The 19,360-nt window shown below is 34.6% G+C and overlaps 2 protein-coding genes and 1 long non-coding RNA gene across 3 annotated transcripts in view; 2 read left to right on the forward strand and 1 right to left on the reverse strand.

Moving 5' to 3' along the window:
- Positions 1 to 6,197: 6,197 nt before the first annotated feature.
- On the forward strand, positions 6,198 to 11,915 carry LOC115440554. Its single transcript, XM_030164923.2, has 4 exons — positions 6,198 to 6,691; positions 7,764 to 7,883; positions 9,855 to 9,950; positions 10,998 to 11,915. Exons 1-4 carry the CDS (start codon positions 6,423 to 6,425, stop codon positions 11,086 to 11,088), a joined length of 576 nt encoding a protein of 191 aa, XP_030020783.1. The 5' UTR covers positions 6,198 to 6,422; the 3' UTR covers positions 11,089 to 11,915.
- A 2,703-nt stretch (positions 11,916 to 14,618) lies between these two features.
- Positions 14,619 to 16,757, forward strand: LOC115440559. The gene is made up of 3 exons (XM_030164928.2): positions 14,619 to 14,855; positions 15,400 to 15,564; positions 15,663 to 16,757. The coding sequence occupies exons 1-3, from the start codon at positions 14,809 to 14,811 to the stop codon at positions 15,781 to 15,783; spliced, it is 333 nt and encodes a 110-aa protein (XP_030020788.1). The 5' UTR covers positions 14,619 to 14,808; the 3' UTR covers positions 15,784 to 16,757.
- A 1,911-nt stretch (positions 16,758 to 18,668) lies between these two features.
- Positions 18,669 to 19,360, reverse strand: part of LOC115440555 — a 93,849-nt gene continuing 93,157 nt past the window's right edge. Inside the window, exon 3 of the long non-coding RNA XR_005113162.1 lies at positions 18,669 to 18,805. This is a non-coding gene — a long non-coding RNA (uncharacterized LOC115440555). The remainder of the gene's footprint in view (positions 18,806 to 19,360) is intronic.

The following is a 19,360-nucleotide window of genomic DNA, read 5'->3' on the forward strand; positions in this document are numbered from 1 at the left end:
CGTCTCCAGGACGACCTTGACAGATTTCAAAGTTATTGCTATATCAATAAGCTAGATCTCAATGCCAGTAAGTGCTACATTTGTTCTTACACACGGAAGCATACACCATATCTTCATAACTACTTCTTGTTAAACACCACTGTATCACGTGTGAACTCTATAAGAGACCTTGGAGTTACTTTTGACACCAAACTGTTGTTCGATGCTCATGTTGAGAACATAGTTAGGAAGGCCTCCATGGCACTTGGTTTCGTTTTTAGACTGTGCTCAGAATTTAGTGACATCAAGACACTCAAAATAATTTATTGTTCTTTCGTCCGCAGCCACCTTGAATATGCCTCGCAAGTGTGGAACCCTATATATGATGTTTACATTAACCAAATTGAAAAAATACAAAAAAAATTATACGATATTTGCAATACCGCTCAGGCAATTATTTTAATGACTATTTTACTCGATGTAAGAAATTTCATATTCTTCCATTGCAGGAGCGTAGGCGAATAGCCGATCTAGCATATCTTCTCAATATTCTCAATAGCACGGTTGATAGCCCTGAACTATTAAGCAAAATCGGACTGCGCACACCTTGTACTACGGTTAGAAAACCGAACCTCTTGTATGTTCCATTTGCTAAATCAGCATATCGGCAGAACTCGTACCTAATAAGAGCGTGCAGATCATTCAATGATGTTTCCTCTAATGTTGATATTGATCTCTTTAACTTCAACTGTACTAAATTAAAGAAAACTTTGTGCAATGCATTTTTTCACATATCGTAATGTACATTTAAAATATGTAGGTCTCTAGGCTGGTTATCTGCCTATTATTGTTCTATATTATTGTATTGTATTTGTGAAAACTTTTAATTGACCTTTATCTTTTTTGTTATATTTACTACTTTTTGTTATGCTAGTTGTAAGTTTTCCTTAAATAAATAAATAAATAAATAATAACGGTATTTTTAAAGGTTGACGCGTCCAACCGGCAAATAAATTTCTACTATTTAAAATGACGCATAGATTCATTAAATGTTTATTATAGTGTGTGCGTGATAATTTATTTTTCAACGACAATCAAAAGAAAGTATCAAAATATATACGGAACAGTTTAATGTAGCGGGCACAGACGCTTTCAATTCGAATTTTGAACTCAGTCGCGGTCTACAATGCCATTGGTTCTCGATGACGTGAAGTGCGAACGTGCGAACGTGCGAAGTGAGGTCTCCGCCAATCAGAGCGCTGTCTGGCTTCCACGTGTGAACCCCGCAAGTGAAATGCGCGGAGAAATGCTGAATCATGGGGAACGATGCAAGCATTGTACCTGCATATACATACATATCTTGTAGTTTATAGAACGTATGCATGTAATACAAAATTGGCTTCTACGATAGTTTCACTTTATTATGCAAGGCATTTATGAATATTATTTTTTTGCTTCAGTACTTAAGGAAAATATTTAAATTAAGAATATAATAATACTAATAATATTTTTTGCCAATCAATACATAATTTGAAGTAGTTAATGAGGGCCGTCTTACTATTATTATTTTTTTCATGAAGGAATATACTTATAGAAAATCTTTGATTAAATTGTAATATTTATAACACAATCGTACTGTTTTATTTTGTAGTACATCCAAAAGGAAAAATATTTGTAAACAAAGATGGTGGGTTATGATAGGGATGACAATCAACTTATTTAAATACTTAATTTAAAATATATGAACCCTGGAAATAATTTCTATCAAATGTATTGCAGTAAATTTCTAATAATATTTCGAGAATTAAAAATATTTTTATATGACCATTCAAAAGCGGGATACACTTGTGTATTCTCTTAGTCACGCTTCCCGTTGCAGTTTCTTTTTCTAGGGTCTATTCACACAAAATGGCCGTCAAGCAGTCAATAGATCATCTTATTTAATTAAAATACGAGTTAGTAGCATCAACTTAACAGTTCTGAATTACAATAAATTCCAATAATTAATTACTTATGTATTATTATTGCAATTAGTAAGCATAAATACGACTGTGATCAAAAATTGTTTATCGGGTAACTAAATCATTCATTTCATTCAGTTCGAAGAAGTTTTCGTTCACTTCCTATAGCCTTCTTATTCCCTCATACAACTCGCTGTATATGAGCAAGCGAGATGGGAGATGAACTGTTTGACTTAGCGGCAACGTGATTGGTCGATTTGGTGTGGCATCTGCGCACCTCCGCCTACTGCGCAATACACAACGCCGTGCGTATCGAGACTCGACCAATGAAATACAAAGCATGTGACCGTTAAACTGTTCCTCAGATCATTAACAAGACTGTTTAGTCGGTAGTTCTTAATTCAAACTTCAATGTTGATTTATGGTTAGCTGACCGCCCTGGCAATGAGGTATCATCCATGCAGTGGTTTAATCACTAGCGAGTGATTCTTACTATTTATACTTGCCCCTTTTTAACAGTTTAGAGCGTCGTTAATTTATTATTACACCCATATTTAAACCGCACATACACGTACGTTTAAATTACTTACCTATAACTACTTAAGTTCTTATATTTACCGGTTTAAAACAAGGATAATTTAAATCTTGCTATCTATTTTTATAAATGAAAAAGTTTATAGCATTTTGGAATATTTGATAGAGGGGATTCGGAATCAGTTGATCGGATTTCGATAAAATTTTGCACACAGAGATAATCCATCTCCTGGAATACTAAATAGGTACATTCGTTACTTTTAATCTCGTTAACTTGCTTACCGTTGGTTATACTGAATTTTTAAGTGGATATAAATGACGATGTGGATTTGTACAGGGACTTAGGTGCTTCTGTAACGGGAAACGGGAATTATTTTTACCGCGAGCAAAACCACGAGGAACTGTGTCCAAATAAATCATTTCTATTAATTACACTATATAATCACGTTCACTCTTTATATCTCTAAAAGCATAGACAGAGGTGCAATTAGTGCATGCATTTTCGGTCATGCGTATTCTGTTTGATGTTGTGATAGGGGATATCACGGTATCAGTATATTCCGGACTTTATGCTAATACCAAGCAGAAAAACGTAGTAATGTTTTCCTGACTCGGGGATCGAACACGCGACCTCACATCAGTGGTCATCGCTGCGGTAGTACCGTAATGCTATTAACCGAGCCGGTTACCATTAGGTTCGTAATATTAAATGATGAATGAAACCACATACTTATCCTAGTTGGGTGTGGAACGGTCTGCCAAGAAGAATGTCCGCAGGTTCAAATCCCAAGGGCACACACCTCTGACTTTTCTAAAAAATCACGTGTGTATTCTTTGTGAATTTATCGTTCGCTTTAACGGTGAAGGAAAACATCGTGAGGAAACCTGCACATCCGAGAAGTTCTCTATAGGAATTTCGAAGGTGTGTGAAGTCTACCAATCCGCACTAGGCCAGCGTGGTGGACTAAGGCTTAATCTCTCTCAGTAGTAGAGGAGGCCCGTGCTCAGCAGTGGGCAAGTATTATAATACAGGGCTGATATTATTATTATTATTATACACAATAATATATTAATTACTAGAGGGGTGATAAGCCTGATCCATAATTCCATTTGTTCAATCAACGCCATATAACATAAATTTTAAATATATCCAACGGGACTTAATTTCAAATATGTTCCTATAGGACATTTGTTGCTTTCAGTGGGTTATAGTATAATTTTGAGACTTGAAAAACATGTGGTCATGACCTTAAAGGATGAAGAGTGTCATCAAACATACTAATCATTGTCCCGAAAAAAGATCGGTAAAGTTCATTATTAATAGGAATATATTGGAATATTACAACATCATTTGCAATCACTATAGTTTGCTTAATGTTTTTATTTTAAAATGTATTATAAGCTATGATTATTTGAAATGGTAACTACAAACTACCTCCGTGTCAAGTATTTGAAATATCAATTCAAATTACATTTTTAGGAAGTAATCAATATTAAGTTTAAACTATTTATCGGATTGTATCGCCGTTTTTATATTTTTTTCTCCTGACATTTCTAAGACTGAGGTGTTGGTCATCCGCAAAGTCAAAGTTAAAATATCTACCTACATTTTACAATTATACAACTTATTACATTTTTTCAGCTGTTGGTGGTCTGATCTACGCAGAACGAGCTTGCAATATCTTGAAGTGTATTTTTATATTTTAATTACAAATAATTCAAATACTGCCTAAGGCTCCGAGGACAATCTTTCTTTCATATTTACACAAGAATTAGAGACTAGGTTGAACATGAACTCAAAAAAGTTGCACCCACATCAACTCAGATATGAACCTCTAAGACATTGATTGTATATGTTTTTATTTCACGACCAAGTAAAAAATATGGATACCGGTGACAATAAGATGTTTGACGGTCTTGAAATTTTATGTACTTTACACAACAGTCTAACAAAAGCATTTAAAATTAGAAAACCAAATGCTCCAGGTTCATTCTTTGGGTCGAGCAATGCGTATAATACCTATATTTTATATAATAACTAGCTTTTGCTCGCGGCTTCGCCCGCGTGAAGGAGTTTTCCGGGATAAAAATCCACTGTATGATAAAAGTCTTGCTACATATTTTCCCGGTACTAATAGGTTCAAACTAATTTTATCCCCATGGCTATTGAATTTATCAAAATACCATTTAAGCGAACGTCTTCATCATAGTAGCTCCAATCTTTAATTTCATTTCAATCAGTCGAAAATCTAAGAAGATTTATACAAACTTTCATCCCCTATTTTATTCCCTTAGGGGTGGAATTTATCAAAATCCTTTCTTGGCGGATGCCTACGTCATAACATCTACCTGCATGCCAAATGTCAGCCCGATCCGTCCAGTGGTTTGGGCTTTGCGTTGATAGATCACTATGTCAGTCAGTCACCTTTGAGTTACATAGTTAGATATAGTAATACACATACACACACGCACACACACACCTACACACACGCAATTAAAACACTAAGATTTACAATAAAATAAAAAAATATTAATAATGTATACATGCATATAACAAATACCTAATTTAAGTACTTAATTTTATTTCACCGTCTCTTAAAACTTTGCTGTGCCCGACAGGGTCCACGATTGTAACTCGTTTTAAAATGTAACATCTTATGTATAAAATGTTTGTGGAGTGCAATAAAAATTTGAAAAATAAATTCACAATTTCTATTCGTAAAATATTAGTTTTGTCCTTTTTATGACGAAATGTCGATAACCGGTTTGTAAAAAGAATACGTATTTTTCAAACAGAATATGTACATACTAATTAGTATTATTATGTAGAAAACTCGTGAGAAGTATGATTGCCTCGGTAGCAAAGTTGTACTGCATGCGTGGTACGGCAGCGCTCTGAGGTCCTGGTTTCGGATCCCGGGTCGGACATAATATTTTGTATTTTTATGCTTAGTATTAGCCCGGGGGCTGGAATTTATGCCCGGTATAGCGACAGGCTCGCCCTCTATCACATCATGGGACGGAACACACTTGGCGAGAAGTGGGTGCCCTTTTTGTGCCTTTGCATACCCCTTCGGGGATAATTGCGTGATGTGTGTGTTTGGTTTCGGATGCTTAATAATCGTCAAATGATCACCTAAATAAAATGAGGACGGCTTACGAATGGAAGCCTCAGGGTGACAACAGTTCCAGAGACGTAGCAATGTGCAGGCAAGTTTGAGATATAGGTAGATGTTATACCTAAATGATACCGGCCTCTGTATACACAAACTAGATAGATTATTAGAATTTACATTTACTTTCTAAATAAGTAATTGTAATTCTTATATACACAATTAAATACGTCACGAGCCCTGCATGTACTGAATTGACATGACTTCACATTTGGCGCCATTTCTGTTGAACCCTGTCAGACAGAGTTTGGTCGGAGTCGTTCGAAAATGAGTAACTTTATTTCATCAAAACCCATGTTCGTATATAAAATGGCATAAATTTGTCACGGATTTTTTAGATATAGAACTCAAAACGCATTTTGTAAATATAAAAAAAATCAATAACTGCGTCAGTCTCGCGAAAATTCTAAAATGGCTTGACATCAACATTTTTCATTTGCCTCGATAAAGGAAAATGATACCTCAAAATGGAATAATTAAAAAATAGAGATTACTAATTTTATATCGCGATTGTGGTTTGGTAATACTGCGAATAGAAGGTTGGCGGCGGGGTTTTGACAGCCGCGACCTGACCACACAACGCATTACTAGGTGTGTTCGTCCGTAGTTCATCCGGTGCGGTCCCATCGGATGCCTACATTTAAAAATTTATTTCCGGGTCTATCGATCTCAGTAAATTACGTAGTGGATTACAATAAATTACACGTGATATAAAGTTTAGTATTCTGATAGAAGTATATTTTAAAAGCTGGAAGGCGGTAGCGGAGAATTCAATATGGCATCAAAAGGCAAGAAGAACAAAGTGCCTATAACAAAATCCGTATTAAACGCAAAAGATAATACTGATAGACCAAATAATGATTTGGCCAATGATAAATATGATTGTGGGGCGAGTGACTCATCAACTACCAGCAGTTCCACAGAGGCTGCAGGGTTCAGTGGCTCAGAAGTCCTCGACCCAAAGACGGTTCATAACGTCTGCGTATTTCTTAAGGATTTCGTGGATGATATGAGCGGAGCTTTTTTGATATACGAGTATTTTATGTGAGTATATTTTTCATATACTTCTAAGAACCTAGCTGCAACGTCTCTTTATTATTTTTAAGACTTAAGAATAAAATACAATTCTTCGTATTTTTGTTTCAAATTAATATAAAAGGGAATACAAATGACAATGTTCATATTCATTCTTATGAACTCGCCCCGTCTTCGCTGTGGTAACAGAGCATTTATAAGTACCTACGTTTTTTTTGTCGTGATGTCTCTCAGTGCGCTTTATTGATCGGCCAATAACGAGAGTGGGCGAGGCGGCGCAGCATGTCGGTGCGCGATCGATTCAATTTATTTTGTCGAGCAAATTTTAATGCTATTATAACTAAAATGTAAATTTTAATAGTGTTAAATGCGATTGTAATGTGCACGACATGTTTCAAGTTAACTAATGTACTTATTTGATTAGGAAAATAATAAAATAATAGTATCCGTCTATATAGCTTTCACTTTTTAATGACTATTTTTTTAACATAAAAATGGGTGTAAGAAGCTGTAGTTAAAATATAGTAATATAAGCCAGCGAGGACTTTGTAGACAGCAGAGGAATTATTAGACTAAACATTGTTTTTTTTAATTTCCAAGGGTTAAAAAAATCATCTTCATATTTCAACCAAAATATTAATTAATTATACACATGAATGATCCTCCTGAATATTTTGGTAGTTTTTGAGTTAATTGCGCTCACACAAAGGCGGCAGGAAGTCTTTGTTTGATAATATTATGTATTTAAGGAAACCTTTCCAAAACACATAATATTTTGTTCTGTCGTGGATTTGAAGATGTTTTTTTATTTAACGAGTTTTCGTTCGTGGCTACGTCCGTATTCATTATTAACGCGATAACTAATTTATAACAGTCAAGGGTAATTTAGCTTTATATTAATTTATTTTCAATCGCACAAAAGCCCGCTACGAGCTGCAGAAAAAGGAACCCCTCAACATAAATCATTTTCAAGATTACGAAGTTTTCCCTTTTCGAGCTTATGATTACAAACGACCGTAGAATATCTAATTTATGTTTAAATAATGTATTATTTTGTATTAAATATTTGAATCGTTTGCAGAGAAGGAATCATGATGGAATTACGGAATCCAAATCTCTCGACACAGAGGAAAGCAACTATGAACGCGCACGTAAAGTTATTTCAACACCATTTGTCGATCATTATCCGTGAGCTGCGAAGGTAAGCAATGAATATTAAGTGTCCATGTATTCAAATTATTTTTCAGATTGTTTTATTATTTTGTTGTTTCGTGTGAGTATAGGTTTGATTGAGTGTATTTCTGTTTGAATATTTGATTTCGCAGCATTTATGGCATTAGATTAGATTTAGTGGCATTAGATCGAGTAAAATTAAAATAACTGTGAGATGTGGTATCATTAAATTTCATAATATAGAGGAATTCAGAAATATTAAAACTTTAAAATGTAATAAACTGTAGTCGATTTTCGAACACTATTTACTTTATATGTATTTCAAGGAGTGCATTTGTAACATACGGGCATAAGAGGTGACACCGCCTAAAATATGAACACCGCTGTGGCTTAATGGCTTTCTGGCAACGTTATTTAAACTGCAAACTATAGGGTTTGGATTCGGCTGTGGAAGCTAGGGATTAGCAAATTTGTTTTCCTTCCTTGATTACATCCAAACGTAAACATAATATTCCCCTTCTATAATACGTAAGACATCCTTTGGACAGATATTTTATTATTTATTACGAACATATTTATACAATAAATTAAACAACCGGCTAGCGTATTGCAATAAAAGTAAACATGTGTGTAGAATTATTTTATATAATCAACAAATATTTTCTAAGCCCCACATAATATTATGAAGAAACTGACCCTCGCAAACTTACTTCACTCTAAAACTTTAAATACCCATCCAATCAATACACCATAGACAAGTAAACACACTCGCGCGCGCGCTCAAACACGTACACACGCACACGCACACGCACACGCACACGCACACGCACACGCACACGCACACGCACACGCACACGCACACGCACACGCACACGCACACGCACATATACACACCCACTTGCAAATACATACATAAGTACATACTAGATTCCTAATCACTATTATTGTTTAAAAAGTACGAAACTCAGGTTTTACTTCTAAAGCACCAGCCGAACTATTATATAGCCACTACTAGCACAATAACTTAGACTAAGCCATTATCTATCACATTGTAATAATATGTACTTTATACTAATAAATAGTAAATATAAAATTTCCATTCAAGATATTTCATCCATCCCATAATTATATTTTATAAGATGGAAGAACCAGAGCGTCTGTTCAACCACTGCCCACTATCGCATACGTACATGCATCACGCCTTTGCCCTCCTCAGAATACACACCCATGTTTCGTGAGCTATGTCAATCACTTATAATTCGCGAGCCTTACGACAAGCATCAGCCACGGTTGCATACTCCGCACACAGTTAAATGTGTATACCCCGTGGTTGTAATTACACATAGGCCTATGAGGAACTCGTGAACATTTCCTCTCCTCTTCTCTCCGCCCATCCTATTACTTTCCTTTTCCTTCTCCTTCTTTCCTCCCCTATTTCTCTTCTTCCTCTCTTCGTCCAGGGCCCCGCAGTCGCTAAACCGGGGGGAACCAGTATACCGTTCGCAGGTTTCCCTCGATGTTGACAGCGGGGTCTGTACTTTAAAAAAAAATACCGAGCAGGAAAACGTCACTGATTGTTTATTTATTTATTTAAATAACACTACCACACTACACATAGCCCTATTCATAAACTTGTTTTGGCTTTAAGAGGTGGTAAAGAATTGCTTTGCAAAAAATCACCGGTTCCTAGTTGAGTTGTTCTTAGGCAAGATGGCAGGTTTTGACTGACAGCTGATCGAGGAAATTTCTGTTTTAACTAAGCATAGCTTTGCAAAATTTTTATAATTAAGACTTGACTGTATCTTATTCCTAAATTTAAATTAAAGTACATGTATTATACATGCAGATATAAATAGTAATTTTGGTATGCATAACATTTAAAATCAATCAATTTGTAAAGTGTGCTTTACAAAATATAATATAATAAGAAATGCACAATCGTTAATAACACAAACACACCATATCATAGTGACATGTTTCTATATTATTTCTATTTCAGAGTTAAGAGGAGGGAGTCGAATGCACTAACCGCCACGAGCAATTCGTTTGCTCTAACAGAAGAAGGATCCAAAGACGAACTGATACCTAATTACAAGTAATTAAAATTATGTTATTATTATTTCAAAACGTTAGACCTGAGATTTTTAGTGCAAAATTATATTATTAACCGTGATATTCTTTGTGAATTATCGCTTGCTTTAACCTGCATACCTCAGAAATTCTCTCTAGGAATTTTCGAGGGTGTGTGAAGTCTACCAATCCGCATTACGCCAGCGTGGTGGACTAAGGCCTAATCCCTCTCAGTAGTAGAGGAGGCCCGTGCCGAGCAGTGGGACAATATATAATACAGAGCTGATATTATTATATATTATTAACCGGCGATAGGCTTATTATGAAATGGACAGTCATGGCGAATTTTTACAGGATCTAAACCCAAGGGTACAAACCTTACGGGTTTCAAAACAAATATGTGTTGTATTTGTGAATTATCGATTGCCTTAATGGCGAAGGACAGCATCATTAGGAAATGCATACCTGATAAGTGCTCTGTAAGAATTGCGAAGTTATGTGAACCAGACCAGCGTGATGGACTAAGGCCTAATCCCTCTCACAGAGGCCCGTGTCCAGCAGTGGGACAGTACATAATACGGGGCCCATACTATTATTTCTTATAGTAGTATGAAATGGTGCTGGTACCTGTGTCCGCGTGGAAATTATTTTCCGGTATAAAAAAATTCCTCAAATCTTTTCATAGCTTTCAAGGTTATTCCATACCGAATTTCATCAAAATCGGTTATGTGGTTTAGCCGTTAAACCATAAAAGTTAGACCGAAAGCTTTCGCCATTTTATTAGTATATAATATAGTGTATTCACTTTTATGTTCAGTCAGGTTACAGAGAGAGAGAAAGGAAGAAAGAGACGCAAGTAATGTCGGACCAGCCTATCGCCATCTTAGGTCTAAATTCCAGACTCCGGGTTGATACTGAGCAATACAAAATACAAAATAACCCTATCCTGAAATCGAAGCTGAGACCGCAACACGAGAATCGTACCACAATACAAATTATTATATTACGTGTCAGTAGTTATTTTGTCGGAATTTTACAAAATCGCTTATTTATTTATAAATCTCTGTTACAGATATGTCGTATTTGTAATCTACGAGGAGGCGATGAAGCACAAAAAGAAATTGGGGGAATTGTTCAAAAGTACAGAGCCGACATCTTCATAAATTAACATATTACTAATAATAGATGTTAATGTTTCTCGTCTTAATTCTTAAAAAATTATAAAATTGTAACGTTTATTACTAAGAGTGATTGTGTTAAGGCATTCAGTTCACATGTATTAGTTTGTTCGTTAAAATGATTGAAATGTTGAAACTCTTAAATTTTACTTTTAAAGTTTGAAAAGCTAAATTACTTTCATAAAAATTATCTTTTTTCGCTTTTGTATTTTACATTTGAATTCTATGAAATATCGTAAGTAGTTTATGTAGTGCAATGAACTAGTAATATTCGAAATGAGTAGTCGTGTCACTTTCAATGTGTTTTAAGCTTAATATCTCTTAATCCCTTTTTGCTAGTAGTGGGATATATTTTATACCCACCCTGATGTACACAAGGTGTTGATGCTCGTTATAGTGGCCCATGCAATTCGCGTTCAGCCTGTGTATATCTGATTTCAACAGGCCGGCATAATTGTGTCGACTGTCGCGGGGTAATTATGTCTCGTCAGTCAACATTCTATTGGACCCCACAACCATCACCATTAAATGCAGTGGGGTCACTGCGGTGTAAAAAAACCTGTTTTCATACAATGTTACAAGTAAACTATGAATGGATTATACGTATAATTATCGTTTTAAGTATGTAAGATTTTCATATTTCACAACAATAATACGCGTCTAAATCCCTTATCTATTTATTGAACCGCTCTACTGTGATGTATTTTTGAGAAATCAATTATTCATTACATTGTAACATCATTTATTATTGGCGTTGTTACGTCAATATTTAACTTTGATGTTTCCAATTATTAATAAAGTTTGCAATAGGCTGCTTGCAGTTTTATTTAATTAATTATCATTACTTAATACCTTCATGACGTTCAAAGAAAACAAACATATTTTTTTTAGAAAAGTGCGAATTATCGCTTGCTTTAACGGTGAAGGAAAACATCGTGAGAAAACCTGCGTACCTGAGAAGTTATCTAGAATTTTGAGGGTGTGTGAAGTCTACTAATGCTTACCAAGTGAGCGTGGTGGAGTAAGGCCTAATCCCTCTCAGTAGTACAGGAAGCCCGTGCCCAACAGTGGAACAGTATATAATGTCTGCAAGACAGTTAGATTAACTAACTAGTGCAGTTAACAACTATCTATCGTACCTATTTCATGTTTTGGTATCTAATAAAAAAAAATATTATAATACAGGGCTGATATTATTATTAATGAACTATCACAACATTGCCTGACATATTTTTTTTCCATCGCATCACCTAAATCAGCTCTTAATTTGTTGTCAATATACAATATGGCTAAATTAGATTATTTGATGAGACTACCAAGATTTCAAAATATAGGGTAATTAGAATTATTACTTAGATTATTAATCGTGGTGTTATCGTTAAAATAGCGACGGCAAGCTGATTTATAAAAAAAAATAATTTTGCAAGATTTGCAGCGAGTCGCATCTTTGTAAAGGTTTTTGTCCATACAATGCCGCTAGTATAAACGTGTCTTAAATTCTTCGTGCAATATATTCCAACGAGATCTTGGTAGTTCAAAATGATCTATATTAGGTGCCATTGTCCTTTATATTTTTTCCATATGGCGTCGGCTATTAATGCCCCTTTTATTGGTTAGCTATATTCACTCTAGTCTGAGAGCCTTGAAGTGATAAGCATACCGAAGTATTGCCAACCAGTAAAACTGCATGTAGAACACGGCGAACATTTGTTGTCAATATTAATTTATCTGTCGTCACTACTTTCCGTTATTCGATTATAGATGGCGCTTTAAGATTAAAAAGGGCGAGTGCACTGGATGGAAGGTTTGATAATTCAGTCAGTATATACGAAGCTAACATGCCACTTGTTCATAAATGGTGACCACAGGCAGAACCAGTGGTAGCCACGATTAATAAATGTAACCACACCAGCACGATGATACCATGCCTCTTACTGTAATGTCTCTAGGCTTATTGCCAATAAAATTCGATACATATTCACAAACTTTCGCATTTACATCAATAAAAATCAAGATAAGTCAACAAAAAAAAATATGTCAAAATATAGAACCGACATTCGCGTTAGCAATCTCTTACAAAATAAAATGTTTACAAATTCGCTCGCACGAATATAACACTCACTATTTCGCTTGTGACATTGTACGCTATGCTCTTTATTTATTGCAGCTATAAATATTTTTCTGTTGTATGTCCTATGAGGCAAGTCGATATAATTTTGGACCCTCTCCAACCAACGGGATACGACGACCTGCGTTTTATTCGGACTGCATTATACTGACCATCCGGTTTAGTGGAGATAAAAAACATCCTAATGATTAATAGGAATAAGTTCTATAATAACTTATTCATTGGTTTGGTTAGTACAGTGCTCGCGAGATATTACTCGATTAAAAGCGCCATCTATGTATCGTGACGTAAATATTCTAAGCACGCGTTGAAATCTTTTCTTAAGCATGAAAAGAGAAACAGCTCATTTTATTTATATCACCAGATCTGCTAATTTCGTAATAAATAAGATAAATACATAACACACTATTAATCAGTTGCATTGTATTATTTACTTAATTATATATTACATGTATAGTATACTATCTACTATCTGAAATCATGTATAATCTGTTTATAGCGATCCCTAGGGCGCGACTTATACATCCAGAACGTGGTTACCAATTTAGTAGTTATCCCGCCAAATTTATATATTTTTGCAGTGTTATTTATTTGTTGATCTAGCGATTGTGTGATTTTGACTGCAATTCCACATTACTAAAATTGGGGAGTTAAACAAAATAATTCAGAATCTGAAAAAAAAAATGCTAGCTAGCCTCATAACTTTCTTAAATTCAGAAATGTTACTTCACAAGTTACAACAATAAAGTATTTGTAGAAAATCCTATTTGCTTACAAAATGTCTATTTATTAGAAAATAAATACATTATGGAGGGGAGATTATATTTGACACAAAAATAAAATACTTCAAAATCAAAATATAAATTTAATAAATTTTTTAATATAAAAAAAAATAATTAAAGATAAGTTAATTTTAGTTTTAATTCTATATACGTGAAATATTCATCCACTTATTAGAACTTTAGTAAAAACTGGGTGAAACGGAATGAATTCTGGATCTGTTCCAGAACACACGCCAAACGCCATTTTTCGAATTAACCAAAAACAAGATAAGAATCGTTCTTTTCATTCACTCACTGAGAAATTCGGTACGTGAATGATGAAACGGAACTTCGTATGGGATCTGCAGCATCATGGATTCCGATTTTGAATTCAAAGTCAGAAAAACAAATTTATTAGCCCATCCTAATCCTACTTAACTCGCATTGGAATCAATCCTATATATTATTTTGATTAATATTGTATCATTACTTCGTCCAATTTTAATAATAAATAATAAAGAAACGTTTCATCAATATTTGAGTGAAAGTTCTATCTTTGAATTGAGATGGCGCTTATTTCAATACGAGCCGTGATCAATATATTGCTCAGACTTGTGCATACTAGAGTCTCATGTGTTATATAATGTAGATATTCGTGCTCCCGTGCAGGGCGTCGCTCGGTCTTTGGATCCTGGCCGGCGAACTGAGCAGACGTGTCCTATCTCTGCATTTCTATCTAGATTTTGTGACTTAGCAAAACCATGTAGTTAGAAATAAAAATCATAAGTTAGTAAGAAAACGAGTGAAAGGTAAAGTATGGGGCGCCTCGCAGCGGACACCGGCTGGTACAACTTTAAGAACAGGTAAGATTCTATTTTACTATACTTTTTTTTCGGGTAGTTTTCTTTCAGTTCGAAATACATTTGCGTTTAAACTGTAGTTATTTTTTGTGAAATTCCTAAGTGTTATGTTTTGGAAAAATTAAGTTCAAGTGTTTTGAAGCTATTATTATGAGAATTTGTTTTTTTATTCATTAAAATATCGAAACGGGCCGGCCGGACATCTGCGATCAATAATCGGCGCATACAAAATGGTGGACGGTCACGCGTTGCGCAATGTGCATTTTTAAGTTGTAGTGACGCATCCTTTGTACCCGCATCTTAGCCACGCCCGGATTTATTAATTTTAATTTCGATTCTTGCTTTCTTTCTAAAATTGATTTAAAAAGGGATTAGCTTTTAATTGTTTTGCATATTTGAAAAATACTTGTAAAATTAAATTGAATTTCGGCAACATTTTTGAAAGCTAACGGAAGAACGTTTTAGCTCCGGCCCGGCTTGGACTATAGCGACCAAGAAATAAAAATAAGATAAATAACAAATCAACCAGTATTTTGTGACCTTCCAGTTTCATTGTACGACGCGCTGCCAGTTTGCGTCCCTACGATGCGCAGCTGCGACTTGAACTGGGTGGGGTGAAGACATCATCCGAAGAGGACCTAGTTGCAGGCAACCACATGCAGATATTACCATTATCGGAGCTCATTGACTTCCCCCAAGATGTTAACAAGGGGTAAATATAAACTTACAAAAAACATTTGACTTAATTCACACTTCGTAGGTACACATAAATAATGCGCATTGAAATTTAACTTTGTTTCTCCTTTACAGGTGCGGTCTTCTGGCCGATGGGGTCGACTTCCACCAACATCCCACGGAAGATGGTCTGTTTTTGTTTCAATTTTATAACGCTGCACTGCTAAACAGAAAAAAATCGAATATCGACGTTTGACTTAACTTTAGAGTCTCATTATGCATTTTAATTTGATCGCAAAGTAAAGTACTTTTTTTCTGGAACTTTATTAATTTGTCTGTTTGAGTATACCAGTATTTTTTTTCATTTGAAATAATGGGGCTGCTTCCTCAGTCTAATAGTATGTTCTGGATTCGCAAATTGTTTGTAATATGGTTGTTAGTTTTTCTCAAAAGAGAACCTCTGTAATTTAGATTGTACTCGATGTTTATAACCTTTTGAAAATGTAATTAAATTCTTTTTTTGTTCCACATCAAGTAACAAATCGATCAGACTTTTTTTACACAGTCGAAACGTGTTGAAGTTTAGCATGTCCTAATGTTCTAGAACATCACGAACGTCCCCCCGGACAGCAGGGTATATTGCGCGGGTAACACAAGTCCTGGGGGTCGGCTTTTAGGAACGATCAACTTAAGGGATACGTATCTTTTTTTTTTTGCATTACAAGATTACTTTTCTTTTTTTCTTTATAGTCAATTCTATATTTTTTTCTCATTTTTTCATAGTAACGTTCCAAAACTTACTTTTTGTTTATTTTCTCACGACTTTTAAGATTTCTTTGTGTTTTTTTAGCATAAGTTGAATACTCTTCAGTAGTTATAATTTTATTTTGTCCTTTAACCGTACATTACCTTACAAACATATATTTCTCCAATAGCAGCAGTCGAACCAGAGCAGTCAAACTTAGTATAATAGTTAATATTAAGACAAATAGACGTAAGTTTTTTGCTACTACTATTTTTTTCTATATAGTTAGTTATTAAGTAATGTTAGTTCTTAATATGTTAGGTAGGTATAATAGTAGGAATAATGGTCTCAGTGTTATAGGATTAGCGTTAATTATAATTAGTTGTTAAGGTTTTATTAGAGTAGCGTAATAATTATCTGTAATAAAAATTGGCAATAGCAGCAGCATGTATACCAGGGCTTAAATACACATAATAATAATAACACCCAAGTGTTTTATTTATTATTGAACATTTTACTCCCTACAATAAAAAATAATAAAAAAGTGATTCATTTCCGACCTCTGATTAAAGAACTTTTATTATTTATTAAATATTTGGGAAACACAGAACAATTATAATTAAACATACTCAAATAAATATAAAACAAAATCTAGCAAAATTTCCAACACATACTTGACACATACATATTTGAACACAGTAAAGGGAAACAAAAAGTAATAGATACTAAACTAACTCACTGATTACAATTACACAAATGTTGATAGAACCTAAACACATTACATACATATGGAATACTAAATTATATAAAGTAAAACAAATTTTAAATAATAATAGCTAACATTGCAATATTTACCCGTGAGTACCTTCTTAAATCGATTTTTTAATATTAATTTCATAAAACACACTCAATCATAGGGGAAGCTTGGTGGGGCGGGGGTGGCGGTAGGTTCAGGGTGCATACATACATACATAACATCACGCATTTATCCCCGAAGGGGTATGCAGAGGCGCAACTAGGGCACCCACTTTTCGCCAAGTATGTTCCGTCCCATGATGTGATAGGGGGCGAGCCTATCGCCATATCGGGCACAAATTCCAGACTCCGGGCTGATACTGAGCAGAAAAACCCAAATATCACTGCCCGACCCGGGATTTGAACCCAGGACCTCAGAGCGCTATTGTACCGGACATGCAATACAACTACGCCACCGAGGCACCGAGTAGGTTCAGGGTGCAATATAGAATTCCACCGACCAACCAAAGAAATCATCCCACCGTCTTTGCTTATCTTGGAAAAAGAAATCAGCGAGCATTCTCTTTGCTCCCGCCAGCTAAGCGGCGTATTAAAAATTCCTAGCAATGGCAATAATAGACTGATATGAGGAACTGTTGGCAAAAAACTTTGTGACAGTCGTGATTTGCTTCACAAAATGGCGTAAAACTTGGTAAAAAACAAAGGTATGAGACAGCATAAAAATACTTCATGCGTGATTGTTAATACGGAAATTATTTTTTGATGTACATGTTGTACTATTATCGTATTTTATAAATAGTCCGCCAGGCCATTAATCGAATCATACTTGGCGTGAACTACAAACTAAAATGTTAAATAATGGCGTCACCTGTCATCGGAATACTTTTTTTTAATTGATTGATAGCCATGGATACGTGTCCTTCAGCCATAAAAAAAATACGAACGCGTTGGTAATAACAAAAAAAAATGTAAGTATTATCGCGGGTTCGACGATATAAATTCGACGTGAAAACATTGTTAATGAACATTTTGTTATTATACAATAAATATAAATCATATATTTAGTTCAAGAAAAAATATTTTGTTTTATTCTATAAGACTAGCTTTTTGATCGCGGTGAAAAAGTTTCTCCAGGAAAAACTCCAGTAAAGTGGGGCCTATAGAAACATACAGGTAGACAGACAAAATTTCTAAAAACTGTTGCTTTAGCTGCGACTGCTTGGTTAAGATTCCCAACATTAATTTTTCTGCTATATATAAAGCATACGTATTTTAAATTGTTTAATGTTTCACAATATAACCTATATGATAATATGTTGTGCTGTTGGTATACCAAAATAAATAAATATCTATAATGTACAGACCACCCTATTAAAATTTTATAATTAATAGAAGTCAAAATATTAAATGGGTTACATTATGCTTACGCAGTACGCTAACTGATAAAAAAAATTTAACCCGGCTTTAGACATTTTTAATTCTTTAAGGATCGGCATTTTCCAGAAAAAAATCCGTTTTTGAATACTACGTATCTAGTATGGCTACGTCAGCCATATTTTTAAACATACACATTTAAGGAAGTTTTTTTTAAGCATAGATTCTAGGTTTACTTTTTTTAATAATGGCAATGAAGCAAGTGCACTACACATGTAAGAGCCGCCCAATTAAAGTAATCGAATAACGAAACACAAATTAGAAAAGTTCATCAAAATATTCTTCTAAATTACTTACATTTATAGAGCAGGAAGATGATATGTGTATTGAAGTGTTGATGTACCTACAACAAAACAAATAACTATTTATAACAAAACTAATTTTAATTGACAATCGACTAAGATGCATTATTGGTAACAAATTATGTTTGCATTTCAAATTCTTAACTAGGTTTAATTTGATTTACAATTACGCAAATGTTAAACGTCGAAATAATATTTCGGTTTTATTGCGGATTTTTATATTTTAATTTTCTCCCCATGTTTCGAAGGTTGTATAGTATACAGCCTGGTCATGCGATGGACTGAAAATCATAAAAATAATGTTATTTGAATTTTTCGATTTAATAAACAAATAAAGCCAGTATAATAACTTAACAAATATTATTCTATCGTAATGGCTATTCCTCACGTTGGCCTAAACACGCGCCGATGTTTGCTTCGCAGTCATATTGGCGGTAAAATCGTTTAGTGTCGATTTTCAAATTAAAAGTTGGTCGAATAATAACCGCAGTGTGGGAAAGTTAGCTACGCGTTGGCACATTTCCTTTTTCACATTTTCCAGCGTGAAGAGGCGCCATTAATAAATAGTTTTTGCATGCACGTGTGTGGCCGTCTTT

Source organism: Manduca sexta, chromosome 27 (genome assembly GCF_014839805.1).
Source record: "Manduca sexta isolate Smith_Timp_Sample1 chromosome 27, JHU_Msex_v1.0, whole genome shotgun sequence".
Classification (NCBI taxonomy): domain Eukaryota; kingdom Metazoa; phylum Arthropoda; class Insecta; order Lepidoptera; family Sphingidae; genus Manduca; species Manduca sexta.

Excerpts from the sequence above, each read along its gene's own strand:
- LOC115440554 (XM_030164923.2), top strand. The coding sequence starts at position 6,423 with ATGGCATCAAAAGGCAAGAAGAACAAAGTGCCTATAACAAAATCCGTA. Across the intron at positions 7,884-9,854 it reads ATTATCCGTGAGCTGCGAAG|AGTTAAGAGGAGGGAGTCGA; the intron begins GTAAGCAATGAA and ends TTTCTATTTCAG. Across the intron at positions 9,951-10,997 it reads GAACTGATACCTAATTACAA|ATATGTCGTATTTGTAATCT; the intron begins GTAATTAAAATT and ends TCTCTGTTACAG.
- LOC115440559 (XM_030164928.2), top strand. The coding sequence starts at position 14,809 with ATGGGGCGCCTCGCAGCGGACACCGGCTGGTACAACTTTAAGAACAG. Across the intron at positions 14,856-15,399 it reads TGGTACAACTTTAAGAACAG|TTTCATTGTACGACGCGCTG; the intron begins GTAAGATTCTAT and ends GTGACCTTCCAG. Across the intron at positions 15,565-15,662 it reads CCCCAAGATGTTAACAAGGG|GTGCGGTCTTCTGGCCGATG; the intron begins GTAAATATAAAC and ends TCTCCTTTACAG.